The sequence below is a fragment of the Cupressus sempervirens genome, chromosome 8 (assembly GCF_028749045.1).
Source record: "Cupressus sempervirens isolate cs-2001-9-10 chromosome 8, ASM2874904v1, whole genome shotgun sequence".
NCBI lineage: Eukaryota > Viridiplantae > Streptophyta > Pinopsida > Cupressales > Cupressaceae > Cupressus > Cupressus sempervirens.
In genome coordinates this window covers 69,739,058-69,762,129 of record NC_143125.1, presented here as the reverse complement: position 1 = coordinate 69,762,129, position 23,072 = coordinate 69,739,058, and the positions used below count along the sequence as shown (strand labels likewise).

Here is a 23,072-nt window from a genome sequence, read left to right as displayed (position 1 = left end):
CCTTTATAATTTTAATAGAATTTAAGTATTCACAAGAGTTCAACATTATGCACATCTACTCCATTAATTATTGTAACTTCATAATTTTTGTCATTTCAAGTTTACTAAACCTTTAATAAATCATTTCAAGGTACATTTAAGTTAGTGCATAACATTCTATTTTCACATTTTCAAGTTAGTGCACAACATTCTATTTTCACATTTTCCCTTAAAATTCACTATATTATTAACTGATATTTTGAAGGCAAATTGTAGAGTTAGTTGATTTGAATCAATTTTACAATGTAAGTAATACATATAATTTAAAACAACAAGTAGAACAAGTAAGAAATAAATTCTATTTCATATTCTTCAATAGTGAAAATAGCATATATTACAAAGGAAATGAGTGAAGGAAAGTCAATGTTTACTATTTAACATTTTTAGTGTAGGATTCAAGTCTTACTATGTGATATTTAAGGTATCCAAAAAAGAAGACTTGTAAATAGTACAATGTTAAATGCTTTAATCCCTCTAACATATGACTCTTGTCAAAACCAACGATAATAGAATTGAACACCCCACAATACTCTAGACTTCTACCTTCCTAAGTGAATAGTAAGAATATTTGGAATTTGATAAGTGACATAAAATCTTTCTCATTAAAAATATTATAAATACAACTGCTGGAAATAACTGACAAATGATTTCTAGCAAGTAAGACAAACTAGTAACAAACCAGGAAAAAACATATAATTTTAATGCATGATACATTGAACCTTTATAATCTTATCTTAATTGTCAAACTACGTATTTTGTATCGATTAGATCACATTTACAATGGAAACGTAGTATCAAACCTTGAACTACTTAAATAATATTTATGAAAAGGAAAGTAAACAATATTGACTGGATTCACTATTACATAAACATAATAATAGGTTTTACTACATTTGTTAGTTCCTGCCGTACTATAGCATCCAGTAGATGTCCATTTTTTTGATATTCTCAACCAATGAAATAACAGAATTTTTTCAAAAGACTATTTAATTATAATGTTTCTACTCTGCACAGTGATTTTTTTATGTTTTACAAATTTCTAATTCCTATTACTTCATTTGATCGTACAGTAAACAGTCAGTGTTCAAGATTTTTTTAAAGTTTGTAGCTGATCAAACAATAAAACATTTCTATTAAATTTCATTGTGCTGATGTATTGAACAGTGGCAGCTATAATTGTTAAATCTGAAAGAGTCAGAAAAAGCACAGATATTAAATTTCATTGTGCTGATGTATTGCACAGTGGCAGCTATAATTGTCAAATCTGAAAGAGTCAGAAAAAGCACAGATATTATTGCCAAATCTTACCAAATCTGAAAGAGTCAAAAAAAATTTACAAATTTGTACTAAACTTTAAACTTCACACGAGATACATGCCACTCGTTATGGTCGGTGTTAAAATTTAATGTAGCAATCTATAAAAATCTATTCGCATTGAATGTGCACCAACAACTGGAATTAGAAAAGCTAAGAATTTGTATCCTCTGGTCGTGGCGGTCTTACCAGATGTTCAAATTGTACTTTTATGTGCATTGTATTTCCTTGCAAACTGTGGCCAATAGTTTTTCAAGAGCTATACATGCTTAAAGGATGATAATATCATAAGGAAAGCAGATAGAGAATGCTTTATCAATAGAAAAATGTAATTTGTTTTTAGCTTGACTCTGGTGAATGTGGATTGTTAAAGATTGGTTTACTTTCAAGCTTGGCACGAGTTTCGAACCTAAAGATGCAAAATTTAAACAATATATAAGGTAAGTAGAAAGAAATCCTCTCGTGGTTTTCAAATTGTTGTGGGGGGAATGGGTGGTAATGTATTTCAAAAGAGTTATGTACAGTTTCCTCTGATTTGTTGCAAGAGACTATAGTGAATGTGACAATTGCAGCGGCTATTGTTGGATCGGCAGTAGGAGGGTTTGTGAGTGATCTCTATGGGCCAAAGATTGCAATAATTGTGGAAGATATTGTGTTCGTGGCAGGATCAGTTGTAATGGCCGTAGCACCCAATCCATGGGTTTTGATAGTGGGGTGAATACTTGTAGGCCTAGGAGTTGGAACAGCCTCCGTCAGTGTTCCTTTGTATATCTCAGAGTCCTCTCCCACCAAGATCAGAGGGGCTTTGGTTAGCACCAATGGCCTATGATCATTTTAGCTAATTGCAAAAGGCTAATATACTTGTTTAGAGGTTTGCTGTTTGGCTGTTCAGTTTTATTTTGAATTGTTTGGATGTTTTGTTTGATTGTTTTGATCTCTCTGTTAGAGAAACAAAGTTTCCGACTGCTTTTATTGATTATTATTTTATTTTGTCCATTGCCTTATTTTCTTAGTCTCTACCATATATTTTATCTTCATTCTTTTTGGCATCAAGATCTCGTCTGTTGCCATTATTTCTTAGTTTATTCATTTTTTTCAGGCTGCTAAAAAATTTTCGTGGTCTGTAGTTGTGGTAGGAGATTGATCAAGGGGCATAGTTATCCGGAAGAGTTAGATCTAGAAATCTGGGGTTTTCAGAGTGTACTTGAATCTTTCGATTTGATTTGGACTCGCCTTTGTCTCCTCAAATTTGTTGCTGCTTTCTTCCTCAGAAAACATGTAACAAGGTATGTATCTGGTACAGATTTAGAGTTTTCTCGGCCTTTTTGAATTTCCAAGAATGATCCATTGTTGAGAATCTGTAGGGAGTTTTTCATGTTGACTTTTTTTAACCTAGATCGAAAGGGGCAATTCTGGGAAAGGTTTTTGTCTTTTTTGGTTTTTGGGGATCTGTTTTTATTGCGGCAGGATAAAATTTGCAAGAATGGATCAAGAGGTAATTAGAATTTGAAGAGTGGATGAAGCTTATGGATTTAGGTCTTCTATATTTTGAGGGAAAAGGTGTTGCTCTAAATTGGTTTGAACCACATGTCATTTCTGGTTGTTGTTTGATTGTGAAAATTATGTTTTGGTTTTTTGTTTTTTCTGAAGGATTTTAAGGGGTGTCTTTTTGTCTCGATTTTGCAAGAGTAATGTTTTAGCTTAATTTGGTTTAAGTACTGGAAAAAAAATGAAACCAGAAGATTGGGTGTTAATTTTTGCAGCGACAAAGTTGAGGATCGATTGGTTGATTGGTTTGAAGAACCCGAGATTCAGTTGATTTATTTCGTTTATGTTGCCAGGATATTTTGATGATCAGGGTTTAGACAAATAAAAGAGATTTCAGATCTGAAGTATTTTCTATAGAGTTTTTTCCACTGCCAACTATGCACAACAGGAAGATTGGCTTCTGCTGAAGGCATTTCACATGTACACTATTTAGAAGGAAAAGGTAGAGAGCCTGGCATTAGTTTATTGGCTATTTTGTATCTTTCTATCAGACAGTATTTAACAAAGAGAATTACATAGGTTTGAATATATTTCGTATTTTGAGCAATTTTTTCCTAGTTTATGTAAAAAGTGATCAAATATAAAATAAATGAGAGATTATATTTAAAAAACTAAGGAGTTTATTAACTGTCAATGAGTATATAGCTTTAGTGAAATGGTTGCATGGTGACCTTTGATTTCAGATATGGGATTTTTCGAGTCTTCCATGGGGTTTGAACATTGGGTTGGGAGCTAGTGCGAAAATTGATAGAGGTGGGCGCATTATTCCTAAGGCAAGGTTGCAGACCAAGCATGCATTTCTTCATATTTTGCCCTCACCATGTTTTGAACTGCGAAGCAAGTTGCTGTGAGGCTCAACATCATTTCTGGTTGATATCAGAGACAGGTAGTAAATGAATTGTAGTCGGAGTTCATTTTGTGCCTTGATATTTTCTTTTACCTCTGATCACTTTTAGGACCAACATTGTTTCTTGTTGACATCAAATACAGGTAGTCAATGAACTTTTATTGGAGTCATTTTGTGCCCTAGAATTCTTTCTATTTCTGAGTAGTTGATGTTTACTTTTGCTTCTGATTAGTTATTGAAACTTGTTGCGCTTTTCAATCTTATTGATTTACTTTGTTTGTTGGTGAGAATTAGTATAATCCCTTTATTTCTTTTTTTTTTTTTAATTTATCTAATTTCAATATGTGATCCTTTATTTTTATTTTGGTAATCAGTAAGAGTAGACGATGTTTAAGGTCTGACACTTCTTTTGGTAGATTAATGTAGATCATGTAAGGGTCCAGATCCAGTATAAAATAAAACTTACATAAGAAATCAAAAAATGGATCCAACAAAACAAAGAGGTAACATGACTTGATGTTATGAATCAGTAAGATTAGATGATGTTTAAGGTCTGACACTTCTTTAGATAGATTAATGTAGATCATGTAAGGGTTCAGATCCAATATAAAATAAAACTTGCATAAAAATTCAAAAAATGGATCCAACAAAACAAAGAGGGTAACATGACTTGATTTTATGCTCTTGGTGCAAGAAGAATTTTGCAGCCAGACACTTATTTAAATTCTATATTTTCGGATAGATTAAATTATATAATTCTCACAATTATATATCCACATATATGTAATGTTTCTACTTTTTACTAAAGCTTTTATGCTAGTAGAATGAAAATTCATGGAAAAACTCAATATTATAGTTTTCAGTCAAATATTTAAGCATTATCATATTACTATTACTTATTCCTACATTACTATCGGCAGGAACTAGACGCTTTGCATCCTTGTTTAAGACGAAATTCATCTCTTGTCTTTAACTCTCCTTTTTCCTTTTTAGCGTTTTAAAAAATTTTCAAATAATATATTTACTTTGTCGATATACGACAAAATGTAAAAGTCATAAAATAATCAAGCAAGAAACAAAATTTGTTCGATTAAAAATAAATTAAAAAATGAAAGATATTTTGGGACACAGCAGCTAGGGTTATCACCGATGGAAGAGCATGGAAATGGCAGAGTGCGGTTAGGAGAACTGGGGAGGGTGGATACAGTTAGCATCCCCTCACATATTCTACTAATACAACCAGGGTGGTCATGGCAGGGGCATTGGTGCCAATAAGAAGCAGCATCAGAGGATGCTTCGACTTGACGGGGTGGAAACAAAAAATTTTCACAGAGGATGGGAATTAAGTATGATGAATAGAAGGAGATATGGAAGCAGCTCCAATGAGAGGCGACAGAAGAGGCAGAGGCGGAGCCCATCCTTGTGAAGTACCTTAGCTCCACCATTCTCATCCACAAGTGCACATTTGAGAGTGTGCTAGCATTTCATCTGGTGAACAAGCTTTCAATCACCTCTTTGCTCCTATCGCAGAGCTCTACAAGCTATTTCTTGACATCTTTACTCAAAACCCTCAAATACGCCATGTTCACCTTCAAGGGTTTCCTCACCTATTAATCACACCCACGTGGCGCATTCCTTGTGGGCTCAGGATCGATTCTTGGTCACTCTAGATATCCAGACTAGGGTTTTTGAAATGTTCGCTGTGGACATCCACCTTGTTGCTCGCATTGGGGAGGGTGTGTTTTTTTATCATGGACAGGAATGGTCATCGGAGAGAACGTAGTTATTGGCAACAATGTCACAATTTTGATTAATGTTACACTTCATGTCGGCTGCAACACTTAATGGAGCCACTGCCACATTCATGAACAGGGTAATGCTAATCTTTTCTTTCCTAACATTCAAACTCAACACAAGTGCTTTTTTACCATTTTTTTCATTATTTTCCCTTTCGTCCCATTTGTATAGTTTAGTGTAATTATACAACAAATATCTGGGCCATTTCCCTATATCTCTGGATGTGTCCTTCCCTACTCCTTCCCATCGATCAATCAATCAATGCTTCCTGCTGGTGGTGTGAGCTTAGATCTCGTTAGAAGAGGGGGGTTGTTGAGCAATCCCTTTTCCTACTTAACTGCGGCTGGCTCCTGAACAAGGGGAAATGCCTTATATTGATATACTTTCTCTATCATTTGATTCAGTGAAGAGGACCTCACTAAACTGGCCTACCCCAGCGCAGGCAGATGGATAAGATGAGAATATCTCCTGCTTGAACTTCACCCAAGCATCCCTTTTCACAACCTGAGCTGGGCTACCCTCACCCAATCTGGTCAAAGCACTCTCTACAGATGGCTTCCCATAATAGTGTGTAGAAGAACTTGACAGATACCTTTGCCTCTTGCTCGTATTTTCTGCTAGGGAAAAGCTAGTAATGGATGGTTGAAAGTTAAAAAAGAAGAAGCACTGATGCCTATACTGGTGGAGCATCAATGGTAACTTGAACTGATTATGAAACATTTGTGCCATTGGGTAGATTCACCAAAACTGCATGTGCTATTGCCTCTACCTATGGCAGATATTGCCTACCGCTAGTGATTTTTCCCTCATTTATGGTTTTGATACAATAGATGTTGCTTAAGCTACGTTTGTTGCCACCTTGCTCTGCTCCCACCTTAGCTTCTTTCGCTTCTGATACTATGGGGTCTGTTATTGGATATGGAACTTGGAAAGGGGAATCTAGAACCGGATCTACTGCATTTTCATCTAGATATGTAGAATATGATGTTGGTGAAAATGCTATGGTGGATCAACTACGAGGTCAGCTACTGATTCAATCAGGGAAATTGCCTTTGTTTCTTATGGTGGTACCTTTGCTCAGTCCATTCCTAGGTGTGTACATATAACTTGCAATGTTCCTATTATATATGCATCAAAGGGCGCTTTTTACCAAAAAAAAGAAGAAGTGTGAGACCAGCTATGAGACCAGTTATTAAAACAATTGTAGGAAGCAGAACAAACTCCTATTGCATCAGGTTGTGAACAAAAAGCAATATAAAAAATGTAAAAAGAAAACCCTAATTAGGCTGCACTCTCTAAATGCCCTAAATGCACTCAGCACAAACCACCACAATGCACCTAAATTTGGTGGCTAAGTAGGATTAAGATCCTTTAAGAGGAGAGCCAGAGGGATTTTCTATTTCTAGGGTTTTCAATTGTAATCCACGCATGGAAATTCTAGACACATTTTAGTCCATGAAGCTATTCTATTTATGGGCTTTTTTATATTAGATTTCAATCCTTATTGAGATTCAATGCAATGGATATGCTGGAGAGCCTACAAGGTAAAAGGCTATTATTCATTTGGATTCATTAAATAGGAGCATGCGGGAATCCATAGTTTGTAGCCTGCAACATGCTATGGGAAAAAGACGAGAGTTTATGAAATATTTGGAAGAAAATAATTTAGAGCTGAGGGTGTCTATGCATTTTTCTAAGAGGTATAATTCATTTCTTTCATAATCAACCTTTCTGATTTTAGTCCATTTAATCTAGGACTATGTTTTGTGTAATAATCTTTTATCTAGGGTTTCTAAAATTTAAATCATTATTCATAGGATTACAACTGGTTTATAGAATATATAAGAGTCCTCTTTGTCTCAAAAATGGGAGGTATATATTAAAAGATTATAATATAGCCTTTTGTTAATTCTCTCGTCTCACAACCATATTAACTCATCATTTCTTGTAGTCTGTAAATCTTGCGACAATGTAACTATCAACAGCGGAAATTTTTATGCTGATGAGCATGGCAGGAATTACCAGTTCACTATATTATATATGATGACACAGTGTTGTAGGCTCTTGTGTATGCCAATGAATCAATCTCTAACAATAAATATTTGATTATAAGTGCCCTTCACACATTAAGAGAAACAATGACTAATTCCAATAAGATAAAGGATAGGACTTGGTGGAGAAAGCTCGGATCAGGGCACTAGGGTTTATACCCTCACCTTGGGACACCTCAAACTGCTTTTACGCAGAGTTGTTCCCCATGGGGAGATAGCTAAAAAGATGGCTAATCAATCTTTCCCTAGGTTGTATCAATGATTCTACTTGAGAAATATATTTTTAGATCATCACTAATAGGTAATAAATTTCTCGTTTTAAATAGGGAGTTTAATAAATAAATTCTATTTGCATAAATAGATTGTGGGTCTCAATACGGGAGCTGTATTACTTAAACTGCCCTAATGTGTAGTTCCATATAATTTATTGCTCCCTATAATAGTTTAAAGAATATATTAGGATAGAAGCGTATGTGTTGGAAGGGGAGGAAGGATTGGAATTTTTCGTCCTCTACCTCTTAAGGTCGATTGTGGATTCCCTATTTGGCAAAGGCAGTACGCACCTTCCCATTTGGGTTGGACTAGTGCCATGCATGAGTGAATGTTTGTGGTTAGCCAAACAAGAGTTACCAAAGAGTTTTATTTATTTACTTATTATCATGTGGGTCATGAAGGCACATAAATGTATTGCACATAAGGTTTTCCAATAAGAATAAAAAAAAATAAAAATGATACGAACCATTAACAACTGCCAAGAAATAAAGGCATAACTTTGTGTCAATTTCTAAAAACAATTACATGGTTCTTTTAAGGGAAACCAAAGTGCAAAAAATATATCTTGCAAAGATTAAGTAGATGATGGTTTCTAGCGTGTCGACCTATATTGTGGTTTTGATACCCTCTTGATTTTTGATAAAACATCACATTCATATGTCAAGGTGAGCATTATTCTCCAATTATATGGTTAGATCCTTAACAAGCTTTTACAAAGTTGATTCAAGATCTAGAGGGAAAAACTATTCAGTAGGTAGACCTTGATAGATCTATCTATAAACAATAATGCAAATATTAAAATTTATAATAGCTTTATAGGCTTCTTGTAATTCTTGGCACTACTTACATAAATGTAGATGTCCTTTCTAGGTAGGCTGATTTGACTTTCATTTTTTGTGGATCTATAGTTATACATACTCAAATACCCAGAGTAAAAAATTAAATACAATGAAATTGCAAAATTTTAAAATGAAAAAATTATTGAGTACAACTAATGAAATGTTTGAAAAAGTGGGAATAGAATTTATTGCAATAGTTCATAGTGTGGCATTTCTGCATTTTCAAAGAAGCTAAAAACAATAGACATGCTCTTCTTTTGTGTACTTTATAAGCCATATAAAAATTACAAATGCAAAGAAGGAAATGCTTTACTTTTACAAGCGCACAAACTATCAATATGGAGCACCACCTTCTAGATTTCAATCAACTTTTAAACCATATCTCAAAATATTTACATTAATAATATTTTTATCTACCACATTGAGCTTCACTAAGATAGATGTCCAGTACAGTTCGTATCCAAAAAGCCCATGCAAATGCTTACCTTCATTTAGTCCTTTTAACTTTATTCGAACCAATTATAAGCAAAAGAGGGCAACCCTATGTAAAACACAAGAATTATGAGAACATTTTATAGACGTGCTTAAAATTTTTTAGGCACATTTACAAGTCAGTATAAGTCATCTAATTTTTTTTGATGTATCAAGAAATCCCCATTAGGATTGTTGCAATATAGTTTTCTAAAGCTGTCCTCACCTCTTTCATTTCCGCACAGTCGAGTTGAGCTCCTTTCCCATAATGTGAGAGAGAAATTGGCTTATTCCTATTTTCTTTATTATTCTATTGTAACCACAAGGTTTTCAAACGCCTCAATCTTCTAACAACACAAATTTTTGAGGACGCATGGTAGGGGACCGAAGGAGAAGCAATCCAGAATGTGACCAAACTATATCTAAGTCCACTCCTTGTAGCCCTAGCCCTTTGAAATCATCTAATAAGATACCTTCTCTTTGTTCTTGTGCTGATTCATTACACATGATTAACAAGGTTCCACTGGGTGATACCCCTTATGTTAGAGCTAAACATGTTCAAATGGTAGAGAAGAATCTAGACAAGGAAATTGCCCTTTCATGGGCTTCAATCAATTATAAGGATAGATCATAGGCTTGACAGTGCCCTCAAGGACATGGCCATTGTGAGAAAGCAGCAGGATAGACCTGAGGAAGCTATTGAAGTAATCAAGTCCTTGTGCAATAGATGCTCTAATCAAGCGCAGGAATCCCTTGACAATGCATTGCTTGATCTGTAAAAGAGATGTGGGGGATTGGATGATCAAATAACCCTTCTAAAATACAAACTGAACCTCATTCATCAAGGCATGGTATTTATTGGGAAGTGCACAAAAACTGCTAGGACCCAGGGAAAGAAATTCTAGGTCTCAATTAAACAGGGGACCACTCGCTTGCTGCGAAACTTGGATTGGGCTTACATGCAGCAGAATAACTATGTTAATGTAGAAGCTATATATAGAAAAGTCTTATCCATTTAACCAGTTAATAATAGGATGTAATATCTTGGAATTTGGTTGATGAAGCAGGGAAGGATTGTTGAGGTGAAAGCCATGCCTCAAATTGTGAAGCCTTCTTCTTCAAAGGGGCCTTGTGGTCTTGATTCTCATTGCAAATGATATGAAAGGTCTCAAGAGATGCTAAAGGAGTTATAAATGCAATCAAAATATGGGGCTTTCAATTTCTCCAATGAGAATCTAGAATCTGAATCAGCTATTGTTGCTCTGTAGTCCTCATTATGGTTTAAACCTCAGCCTTGTTCTACAATCCATCAACTCCCAATAAAAAACCAACAAAATTAAAGGTTTGTTTTAGATTTACTGGGTACCGAACACACCACAAAATCTTTGGCAACAACGGGGTTTGGACCTTTACAACACAAATCCCGACACCCAGTGGTAGCCCCTCATCCAAAGGCATCTGATTCCCACTTCTCTATAATGTCCCTTGGCAGAATTCTTAGCAACTTGATAATATTCTATTATCACTTATGGTGTCTTATAATAAGAAGTCATTTTTTTGGAGGATACTTCTTCAATCCAATATCTTTTCCTTTGAAAATAGAATATTAATTCTTAATGCTTGTAAGGAATTATATGACTAATGGTTATTGATCATATACTTAGTTTGATTTACAGTTATGAGTTTAACTTATATTTCCACTAGAATAGAGGAATGATGTTAATATCCCCTTCCTCGCACTAGTAACAATTCTACTATGGAGGTATAAGATATGTTGCAAATCTTCTTTTTATTATTTATGATGATAAGATAAAAATTGTTTCTACTCTGATGTAAGGAAATATATGACTAATGGTTATTGATCATATACTTAGTTTGATTTACAGTTATGAGTTTAGCTTGTATTTCCACTAGAATAGAGGAATGATGTTAATATCCCCTTGCTCGCACTAGTAATAATTCTACTATGGAGGTATAAGATACGTTGCAAACCTTCTCTTTATTATTTATAATGATAAGATAAAAGTTGTTTCTACTCTGATATTCAAAGTCTGTAGTGTACAATTTTTTTTGTACTTCTTTCCCATCTGAGATTATATTTAATATCGAACTACGGATAACTTAGTTTATTTTTGGGGAATGCATCAGATTGTTGGACAAATTTGGAGCTTCTTCTAATGAATAAATTATTTCACAATGACTAGTCTGATGATGTTTGTTGTGATGTCTTTTTTGGCACAATGATGGTCGTTAGTGATCCCTGAGAGCTCTCCTTTAATATCTACCCTTCCGAGTAATATTATTGCAGTGCTATTCCAATTAAATCCAAACTGTATAGTTATGTATTTACTGGAGTTTTTTGCCTTGTTCAAATGCCAAACACAAAGAGTGGGTATTGTGTTGTATTTTTTATTCTCCCTCATCCTGCTTATTTCATCTTGCTTATTTCATCCTGCTTCTTTCTGATATTCCTCCATGCACTACCTTGTATGGTCCGCCCTAGAATCTGTATTCTTTCTAAACTCAACCTATGTATTTCTTGATTTTTGATGATCTATTTTCTTCCCTGTGTAAACATTGCCAAGCTCTGCATGTTCTTAAGTGTATCTTTGATTTAATACAACTGTTGATATTTGTTATCTATCTGATCATTCTCCCTCATTATCATAGCTTCTCAGACATGGGTGTATTAGCTTACTAAGGAACGGATTTTCTCACCTCTGTTCAAATGTTATATTCCCCTATTATATTTCCCTTACAATGTTTGCTTACTATATATATCTCCCTTCATCTTACGATATCATTCTCTGTTCTTCCCTTCCTCTGCTGAGTCTGATTTTTCTGTTTGATGGTTTAAGACACTAGATCTAATATGCTTGGTTGATTCTCTTTAGTTCTTATGTATTCATTTTCTATTGTTCTTGTATCTTCCGTCTCCCAATATTAGCTCTATAGATGTTATTAGCCTTCGTTTTGTCTGATTCTAAATACAACGTTTATTTGTCATTTACTTTTCTCTCTGTGGTTATGAATGACCAAGTAACTACTTGACTGATGCATTGACATTTTCTTGAAAATAATATTCCTAATCGATGGTAATACTGAGACTTTAGATGTAGATCTACTAATTATGCGTCTTTGTTTAATAGTCTCTGTTACTTCTTTCCTTTACACTATCTTACGTATTGTCTCATGTCCTCTGCCTTTGTTCAAATTGGGCATTTCTGATTCAGATCTTTTGTTTATTAGTCTCTTTTCCTACTTGGATACTATATGTTCTTTTATAATCTCTTGTTCAGTTAGCTCCTTATTAGTTCCGTCCTGAGGCAGGAAACATAATAGTATCAAAAGCAAGAATTAAATTTTATTCCTAGCAAACATAATAGTTTATGTATAATGTTTATTTTTAATAATATTAAAATATAATTTCTTCCTTTTTCTATTGGTTTGATCAAGTAGAAAATTATTTTCCCATTACAAAGAATATCAGATTTCTTATATTGAGCTATGGAACTGTGGGAAAAAAATAAAAATCTGGAAGTTTTGATTTCTGGAAATTTCTTAGGCAGAAGTTTCTTGGCATCAAGTTTATCTGTATTTTCTCTCCATCATCATGATCATCACAAGATTCTACTGCTCTTCATGCTTATGCTTGGCCCACTGATTGCATTCTTTCGCATCCCATTATTCACACTCTGCCAACAGATCCAAGTTATTATATCTGCGTAAACTGGTATGAAAAGTCACCCAACTTCATTTTGCATTGCTCCCAACCTTCTCCCTCTCCTGTCTTCACACAGGCTTTGTCATGAGAGGTAACTCTGGACAACTACCCTCTACGAGAATCACTTCTTGTCATTGACCAGAAGTCTCAACCCTGTGATTCTGTACAACGTCTCTCCACTTCAACATCTGGTATGGGGATCCAAGCCTCCAATGTTCAATGCATGCTTTGTAGATTATCCAACAATTTTCATGTAGTGATATTGCTATCAGGATTTAACTGTGTGATTTTGAGTCAAACTCATTGACCCATGTTTCATGAGTAGTGATTCAACATGAATCCATCTCTCATGAGAATAAATGGAACTCTTAGCACTCATTGGATCTAGGTGATGCTTACAGGGGTGAGGCACTGGGACTTCCTGGGAGGTCACCCATCCCAGTACTAGGAGGTCACCCATCCCAGTACTACTCCAGCCTGAGCGCGCTTAACTACAGAGCTTCCTCCATAGTTAAATCCAAAGCTTGCAACCCCATTTGCAAAACCTTCACCAAGTGTTGTGCCTTATGAACCACTCATTAGAAAGCCCTTTAAGCTCATCGGTTGATTATTTCGCGCTTAACTACAGAGCTTCCTCCATAGTTAAACCCAAAGCTTGCAACCCCATTTGCAAAACCTTCACCAAGTGTTGTGCCTTATGAACCATTCATTAGAAAGCCCCTTAAGCTCATCAGTTGGATATTTCCAACTGATGAGCTTAAGGGGCTTTCTAATGAATGGTTCATAAGGCACAACACTTGGTGAAGGTTTTGCAAATGGGGTTGCAAGCTTTGGGTTTAACTATGGAGGAAGCTCTGTAGTTAAGCGCGCTCAGGCTGGAGTAGTACTGGGATGGGTGACCTCCCGGGAAGTCCCGGTGCTTCACCCCTGTGAGCATCACCTAGATCCAATGAGTGCTAAGTGTTCCATTTATTCTCATGAGAGATGGATTCATGTTGAATCACTACTCATGAAACATGGGTCAATGAGTTTGACTCAAAATCACACAGTGAAATCCTGATAGCAATATCACAATTTGACTTTCTGTGGAAATTATTTCTTACTTATCAATTTTCATGTATTCTTTGGAAATATTTCATTGAATTTTACATCTCCATTAAAATCCTTCAATATGATTTCCCCGTCTCTAATTGCCTTTCAATTGGTGCTATGTTTCCTAATGAATAACATCCCTTAGTGCTTGCTTTTGTGGCTACTTTCTCAATTTTTCCATCGAAGCTACTTCAACCAAGTATATCCTTTGCATAGAAAACTAGCAGTTTGGAAGAGTTAGAACTCGCAAGGGGTTCTTACACAATTCTTCAATGCAAAGCATCATCAATTTCAAAATAAGATGTCAACATAATGAATGCATCACAAAGCTTTTCATTTGGTAATGGATCATGGCCATTTAACTATTTTTTACAAACACTTTTTTTTGACCTTCTGAGCTTCTTTTTTGCACATTCAAGCATGTAGACTGAGGATTTGTGTGGTTTTGATGGCCTGGTTATATCACGCCTCCCTGTCACTGTTATGTTATCTTTGTGACAGTTCAAAGTCACCCCTTCACTATTGTGAAACATGTGCTTCTCCCGCATGGTTCCCTGCAAGTGTTTGAGCATGCAAAATAGACTCTCCCTCATCACATTAAACAATTTGAGGGTTTATTTTACATGTAGCATATAATTTCTGCATCTCTTCTAAAATTTTTACCATTTCTTGCTTTCCTAGGATCCAAATTTTCATTCTTTCGGATGATTCTTTATTTTGATGATAATCTGGGATATTCTCATTTTACGTTTTTACAATTATTTTATTTTGAGGATACATCATGAACTATAATCCAAAAACTAAACAATAATTTAAAGACTGTAAACATATAATCTCTCTTGTTGATTAGTTCTTGGTTTCTGCAGGGTTGTTATAAAGCTCAAATTAAAAATTCAGCATATAAAGTTACTGCTTCACTATTTTGGGTAAGTGGCATTTTTTATGGGTTATGTATTTTTAATAAATTTCACTTCCTATTTATGTAATGATCCTAATTGGCATCCACCCACTTTTCTTTGTAGCTTTCTATCAAGATATCTTGTTGGCATCCATAGAAAATGGCGGACGAGGTACTCATTTTTCTATTTGTTCCTATATTATCATTTTTAATAAATAAAACACTAACCTAATCTTGAATAGGTAGCATAGAGTAATTGTTAATTGCTAATTTCTTGTTGGTAGATTGCTAATTGTGTTCCTGCAAGGCCTCTTCTATATTTTTAAAATTTGTTTGGGATAAAATCTCAATGGGATCATTAGTTCCTTACATGAAGGATTCCACCAACTATATCAAGTGTACCATTCTTCATCAGGTCACAAATATTGGTTCAACTATCAATCACCATATCAACAAATATTACCATTCATCATTATATGATCAGCCCTAAACTATTCCATATATTTTCCAAAGTTCTATCTTTTGGTCCATTAATCCTTATGATTAGAAATGAGTCTTTAAGGATTATTAGGCCTTGAGGAATAGGTTTCTTACCTCATTCAACCTCCATACTGTTTCTTTATTAGTCCCCTTCAAATATCCTAGAGCTTTGAGTTTCTTGGGTAAAAAACCTCCTTAATCTACAACATTCCAAACTCTATTTTATGATTATAAAATAGTGAATTACGTATTCTTCCTATCACACAACCTTTTTAGTATGACGTCCTTGGGGAATTCAAAAACCATGTGCGTTGACCTTACTAACATTGGAATAGCAATTTCAGTTGTATTTTGTAAACTAGTCATTACTATATTTGAACTCAGAAACATTATAATTTCTAATTTTGATTCCAATTTCACTTATAACCTCTAATCCAAAATGTAGCTTTTAAATAATAACTAATTAGAAATTAATATTTTAATCATTATATAATATTAACAACATCAACTATCAAACTTTATATTCATATTATTTCCCAAAAGAAACTAAAATTCCCACTGTTAGTACAGATTACTGCCTCATTATCCTTCCACAAAGCTTAGTAAAAAGTAGAGTCATTATGTTTGTATTTATCCTATAGATCAAAATAAAAAGACAAATCTTGAACAAAAAAAATCCATTCTTGAGACCATTTTTCTTTAATGATCTTGTGATTAGAAATTTGTGGCTATATGGAGATCTATGAGAATTTTTTTCTACAATGTTGGAGCTGGGTCATTAATCTTACATCTCAATTCCACTGAAAAAAAATATGCCATTGAATGAGAAGCTAGTTTCTGAGGAGATACAACAAATGAATTAATTTTTGCTTATCAGTTACAGAGAGACTTTGTGCTGTGTAGTGATTAAGGAGTTGCAGGTGTTTACTAGTCATGGTAGAGTGTATGCAATTGTTTTTCATGTTCTGATCACCAAGTCATGTGGATTTTACCTTTTATTACTTCATTTATTTGCAGGAGTACATGAGGAAGAGGAAGATTTATCAAAGAATTTTATTGTAAAGACATGCAAGAATTTCAGTCCCATTACATGTAATTTTCTTCTCTAAAATTTAATAGATGCACCCACTTTACAGTCAAACTTCAAAAGGTTTATAGTTTTAGATATTATTCTCTTCCCTCTCATCAATTCGGAAATATAATTTCTTGCATATGAAGGTTGTGCTCTTAGAGTGTAATTTTTTTTGACAATTGATCATCCTATCCATAACTAATTTGGAATATTAACCTGTATATCAAATTTTATAGTTATTACCATTCTAGATGGAACTTTTTATTTTGCTGGATAGGAAGTACTTATGGATTGGGTGTAACTATTTAATCATTTTTTGCATCCAGAAGACTACATCTGATAAAATCAAAATTTTCCCTATACTTCAATGATGCTTCTTTTGTTTTTATTTTTCTCAGCAATCCCTAAAAAGGATGGAGTCTTTTGTTCCAATTATCCAGGGATAAAGAAAATATATATGAAATAGAAACTAATATTTGAGATTTGAACTTGTTTTAATCCATTAACAAAAATAAATTTTCTTGCATTTGAAGAGGAGAAATAAGCGGATGATTTGTTGCTTTCCTTTTTAACAAAAAAACATTGACAGGTTTTCTGTTTTTGCCAATAGTAGTTCCAAGGACGTCCTAATGAATTCTTTTTTGTAGTATTCCTTTCTAATTTATCCCTAGGAAGTTCCCAAAGATGCACTTATTCTGATATCTGAGAATGGTTTAAATGATTTTAAGTGCAAAAACTCAGATGCTACAAACCATTCGAGTATAGTGAAGGTGATGATAAATTATAAAAAAACATCACCGCTATGAAAGAATCTTTTGGAATACTATTATTCTTTTTCAAAATTTCTTCGACCTGTGGCCATATTGAATTCTAACAACAAAGGTTTTTTTACTTATATGTACAGGTTCTTCATGACAAACAAAGAAGGCCAAGGAAATGAAGAATTTGTTCTCCCACTCTTAATATGAGTTGCCAGAGGAAAAAGCCCATTGTTCAATCATTATTACAAAGCTGGAGCTGTGATTGTTATGGTACTAATTTTATCTTGCTTACATTTTATTTTTTAGTAGGATATCTTTTTAGACTTTTGAAGTATTTCTTTCTATAAATAAAATAGAGAAGAAAGGTCTTTCTAAATTATGGTTTTCAGGCTCATGTCTCGGTTAAGGGTTATGATTCTTTATAATCAGACAATTGTTAAATCTGGGCACGGCATTGCTTAATTCTTTTTTATTTATTTGTTTGTCACTACTATCCATCTTGATTCATAAATACTTTTCTTCTCATTCATATTTTATAAGGAGATGTGCGATATTTTCAAAAGACCTTTGTACCTAATAATCGTTATATTTTTAACATAAAAATATTGACTGAAGAGTCTGTTTGATATGGAGTTTTTCTTAGCATAATTTGTATTTGAATAGTCTGTTTGATATGGAGTTTTTCTTAGCATCATTTGTATTTGATGAATGTAAAACAAGCTAACAACCATTGTTTATGCATTCAAGATGTAATGAATACGATATGAGGAGATTGTATGCATGCATGAGTTTGGACACACGAATGACTTCCATTTCTTCATTTTGATGATTAGAATGAACCCAAAGACTTCCATACACTGGGCCACATAATATCTTCTCAAGACTATTTCTCACCCAGGCACCATATTTGTTGAGGTATAAACTCTGTTAATGATTTCACTCATGAACTACTACCTTTGTCTCAAGTGGGTTTATACATTATTGAGGTTTGTCTGAACTTATGCAGGTCAGATCCTTACAATGACCACAAATGCTGGTAGAGGTTGGAGGATATGGACACTGTCAGATCTTATAAAATTGATGGCTAAAATCCTAGCTTAGATGTTGCTGTTGAAACAACTACAACTGCATCCCTTGTGTTCTATAAAACACATCCTTTCTTTTCCAGGAGGCTTATTCATGCTTCCATCATGGTAAATCTTAGTAGCTTCACAAATTCAATCTTACTAAATTCTATGTTTTGTTGAGTACCTCATCAACCTCCTTATTCTAGATTTTTTAGTTTGCTGATAAACTCAGAGGATCTTACAGTAACTTGCTTAAGTCTGCAGTCTGTCTGTTCTATTGCTCTTCTTTTGGTTTAGAAGTAAACATAAATAAATGTGGTATGCTTTTAGGAAAAATCAGTTGAATTGATTTTCTTGGGTGTTCTCTTAGGATGAATTGTTGTGGGTTGCTAAGTGGATATATAAAGCAATAAAAAGTGCCACATATTTGATCATATGACTAGAGTTTCAAAGCTCATTAATTTGTTTTGCTCCCTTCTTGTGTCTCTTATTTGCAAAAGCTTAGAATTCTAATTTTTCTTTTTAAAAAGGTGCTAGCTCAATGGACGAGCACCTGCATTACAAGCAGGGGATGGTGGTTCAATTCAATCGTACCTTAACATGAATTAATTAATTATAATGTAGTTTATAATAAATAATATGATTGTTTTAATTTATTGATTTGTACTATCTTCTATCTAATAATCTTAATAAAGGCAATAAGTAAAATTAAAGACATAAATGTATCTATAAAGACAAATTAAAATTGTCGCTAAAGAGACAATAATAGTGTTGTTCCTTATTGTCTTTATAAGACAATAATTTACGACAATAGTTTAAGACACTCACTTAAAGACAATATGTAAGACAATACCCAACTTTTTTGTTGTCTTGAATTATGACAATACACTTAAAAATTGACTCTAATATTGTCTTAAAACCCCTCTTCATGTTGTAGTGATTCCTATAACGTGCTACAAAAGCTTGGACTGCTCAAATAATAATTACGAACAGAATAGTAAACGATATTGACTAGATTACTTGAATGATTATAGAAGGAAAAATAAATCACTGAAAACGGTGAAAGACGAGGTTTAGGTGTTCACCAAGTAACACAGGCGCCAGGAAAATTATTATATAATTTTGGGCATTTAAAATTCTCCCCCCTCGATGATAAAAGATTGAAGTTTTGAGATAATTTCCAAATTACGACTTCTTGTCAGCATAGTTGTCCAACACCGAATATAACGTAGCTAGATTATCGAAATCGGTAGAGTCTAAATTGAAGCCTATGTGTGTAATGAATACAACCTTGAACAGCGCAAAGTCTCATTTTCGTGGACCCTTCCCACTCTTTTCTCTACCCACGTCCATTGCAGAAGTCATGAATAATTTGATAATTTTTACGCACTCTATATTATATTTTATATATTTTAATGTTTTAATTAATTAATGACAGGTCCAACTATTTCACTCATATGCCCACTTGTGGCTATAGCATCTCGAAGCACTTGTTGGTTATATAGAATCTGCTTTTAAGAATTGCATGCATCAAAGAACTCTTTTGCATTGCCTGTAATCCTAGTTGAAGAAAGAGCAATGGCATTCTGGAAGAAACCCTCACCCATTTATGGAGACATGATCACCATTCTTAGTATTGATGGTGGAGGCGTGCGGGGGATTATCCCCGCAACTATTCTTCGTTTTCTCGAGGAAAAGCTGCAAGTATTTATTTCGCTCCGTTATACATATTCAAAGGCTTTTCTTTTCTTTGCTTACGTTTTAGGGCTTTGGCAATGTAAAATCAACTTGAACTTGTTTACAGAAAAACGACGGTCCAGACGCCAGACTAGCAGATTATTTTGATGTCATTGCAGGGACAAGCACAGGAGGTCTTATTACCGCAATGCTAACTGCACCAAATGACCAGAAGAGACCATTGTATCCGGCCAAGGATATTCCACCATTCTATTTGAAACACTGTCCTTCGATTTTCCCTCCTGCAGAGTAAGTTCCCTAAAACAAATTAGGCATGTTCCGTCGGTAGAATAGACAGCCAATAAAGAAGTATAGTCATTTAAGTTGTTGAATGAATCTTCATCAGGAGTCCTTTCCGTATTGGCTGGTGGCGATCAAAATTTACTTATGTCAGAGGCCCCCAATATAACGGGCGTTTTCTTCACAAGATCATAAAAGAGGAATTCGGCGACATTCGATTCGGCCAGCTCCTAACCGATGTGGTCATCCCAACCTACGATACCTATTTAGAACAGCCCACCATTTTCTCCACTTTTGCGGTAATTTCTTCTTCTTTATTTGGTCGGGTTCTTTTCATAGCATGATATATTCATACAAATGATTGATCGTCGTGTGTTTTCTACAGGCAAAACGTGAAACGTCAAAAAATGCAAAATTATCAGACGTATGCATCGCTACTTCGGCTGCCCCAGCATATCTTCCTGCCCACCATTTTGAAACAAAGTACGAGTCCGGGGAAACAAGAGAGTTTCACCTCATAGACGGAGCAGTCGCTGCTAACAATCCAGTAATACTTCTTCGTCTGTTCCCATTACTTGTTGATTGCTAGTACCGACAACTAACTCGAATGTTTTCGACTGTACTTTAAAATAACATTTGTAGACTTTAATTGCCATCAACGAAGTGAGAAAAGAATGGCTCAAGCACGAGAAAGATCGGGCGTCCCTAAAGAAAGAAAAGGTGAATTAATTAAAAAAGGAAACTAGATTTTGCCTTGCTTTTTCAAGAAATCATTAACGGTTGGCATATGAAAATCAGGATAATAGAAAGATTTTGGTGCTCTCTCTCGGAACTGGGTACAAGACGGCATCGTACAAAACCGATGTTATTAAAAAATGGGGAAAGTTGGGATGGGTTCGTCAGAAAGTGGAGAATGTAGTACACGTGCCCATAGTGGATGCTTTAATGCAATCAAGTTCTGATATGGTAGAGATTTGTGCTTCCTTAGTCTTCAAGTCCCCTGAATATAAGAGGATTAACTATCTCAGAATTCAGGTACTCAAATTATATCATCTATATAAGCTCTTTATCAATAAAATTTAAAGTGGTCTTCACCCATAACTTGTTTAACTATAGGAAAACCAATTAAAGGGAGACGCAGCCTCTGTTGATATCTCCACTGAGGAAAATCTCAGTGAACTTATAAAGATAGGCGAAAAGCTTCTGGGTGAAGATGTTTGCAGAGTCGATTTAGAGACGGGATCGTTTAAGACAGTTGATGGCGAGGGTACCAACAGCGATGCCCTGATCAGGTGAAAACATGTAGAAAGCTACAGGAAAAATAATAAGTTTCGTTAATTCCATTATGAAATCGATGGTTTGAGTAATATTTATGATGGTTTCTTCACTTCTGAGCAGTTTTGCAAAGAAACTCTCGAAGGAAAGAATGGTTCGCAGGGAGCGATCATGTGGTCATTCAGCGATCATGTGATCATGTGGCCTAATCAGCGCATACTAACGGTTGGTTTCTAACGTAGAAGTGTTGAATAAATAAAGTTTGACAATTTTTCCTAAACTTGATTTGTTCGTTATTGTATTGTTTAAGAACGGCCTTCATGCTACTGTGCCAGTTCTCTAAAAAACTGGTTGGTATAATTCGCTATATAAACATCAACGCAACTGCATGATTAATGAACGCTTTTCTGTTTTGCGCTCCCTTTTGCCCCTTTGCATGCAGTTCAGCTGCTTTTCTTTGATAATCTGTTCCATCTCGTTAAAGCAGTGGTTTTGCTTTCAGAGGACACTATATGCTATATCTTTAAGGTTTAGGGTTTGTACAAACGATTTTATTCCTGTTGGTCAGCTCTTTTCTTCTCATCCGATATTGCATCCGATTCACTAATTGTTTATTTACCGTAAATATTGCATTTATGGATGTTTTGTTCTTCTTACATTATACATTAAGGAAGAAATTAAGTCTGGAAAAGTAAGTCAAATTTTGACTATTTAACACTTTTGCACTGGAAATCAAGCCTTAATGTGTGATATTTAAGCCGTTTGTCTTAGAGATATCTAAATATCCTCCTGACATTGAAGCTTCTCACACTAAAACTTCCGCTAGCAAAAAGCTGCTCCAGATGCTAAATGTAATGAGCTTTTGTAGATAGTAATAATGGAGTGGGTGATATAGTTGCACGACAAAGCTTTACTCACAAATGAATTAATCTGAAACTCTGTTAAATATGTTGAAATTCAGACAAAAGGAATAGTCGATTATATCCAATTACAGAAAAGTACAGAAATTTCCTATGCATTGACATATAAGTCTGTAGATCCATGGGTGACAGCAATGTCTCAGTATAATTAATAATGATTTCTAGAGATTCGTTTCTCAACTATTATTGGGATGTTTATATCTTTCGTGATATACCATTACGAATAATAAAAGAATTGTGTTCCTCGAAGAACAAAATTTGTTTGTATGAAGGGGAGGTTCATATGGTGACCAGCATACATAAATTAATGTGGAAATGAGCTGCGATTGACTTTTCCGAATTCAAATATCTTGCATCCACCAAGCTATAACATAAAATAGAATTAAAAAATATCAAAGCTTTATATTGTTTAATCCACATGAAGCACATTGAAATCTATTCATTATTTCAAAACACAAATATATAAAACATTCAATGATATAATATATATATATGACTTTACTAAAAGAATTTTTTGTTAGAATGAAAAATTTGTCAAATTTGAAATGAATGAGTGGTCTTTGCTATTACTAATATCTAAGGACCCGTTTGTATGTTTGATATCTAAGGATCCGTTTGTATGTTTGG

General features: G+C 34.4%; 1 protein-coding gene, 1 long non-coding RNA gene and 1 pseudogene across 2 annotated transcripts; all 3 read left to right on the top strand.

The window, feature by feature from the left end:
* The first annotated feature begins 1,335 nt into the window (after positions 1-1,335).
* LOC149541661 (uncharacterized) lies at positions 1,336-3,512 on the top strand. Its single transcript, XR_016355360.1, has 2 exons — positions 1,336-2,639; positions 3,117-3,512. It is a non-coding gene; the product is annotated as an uncharacterized LOC149541661 (long non-coding RNA).
* Positions 3,513-9,552: 6,040 nt separating this feature from the next.
* LOC149541660 (protein POLLENLESS 3-LIKE 2 pseudogene) lies at positions 9,553-10,372 on the top strand (annotated as a pseudogene).
* A 4,486-nt stretch (positions 10,373-14,858) lies between these two features.
* LOC149541659 (patatin-like protein 2) lies at positions 14,859-21,945 on the top strand. The gene is made up of 13 exons (XM_089796817.1): positions 14,859-14,921; positions 15,018-15,065; positions 17,350-17,476; positions 18,040-18,121; positions 18,213-18,399; positions 19,712-19,977; positions 20,078-20,259; positions 20,357-20,549; positions 20,636-20,797; positions 20,893-20,970; positions 21,049-21,285; positions 21,367-21,542; positions 21,649-21,945. Exons 6-13 carry the CDS (start codon positions 19,852-19,854, stop codon positions 21,719-21,721), a joined length of 1,227 nt encoding a protein of 408 aa, XP_089652943.1. The 5' UTR covers positions 14,859-14,921; positions 15,018-15,065; positions 17,350-17,476; positions 18,040-18,121; positions 18,213-18,399; positions 19,712-19,851; the 3' UTR covers positions 21,722-21,945.
* The last annotated feature ends 1,127 nt before the right edge of the window (positions 21,946-23,072 follow it).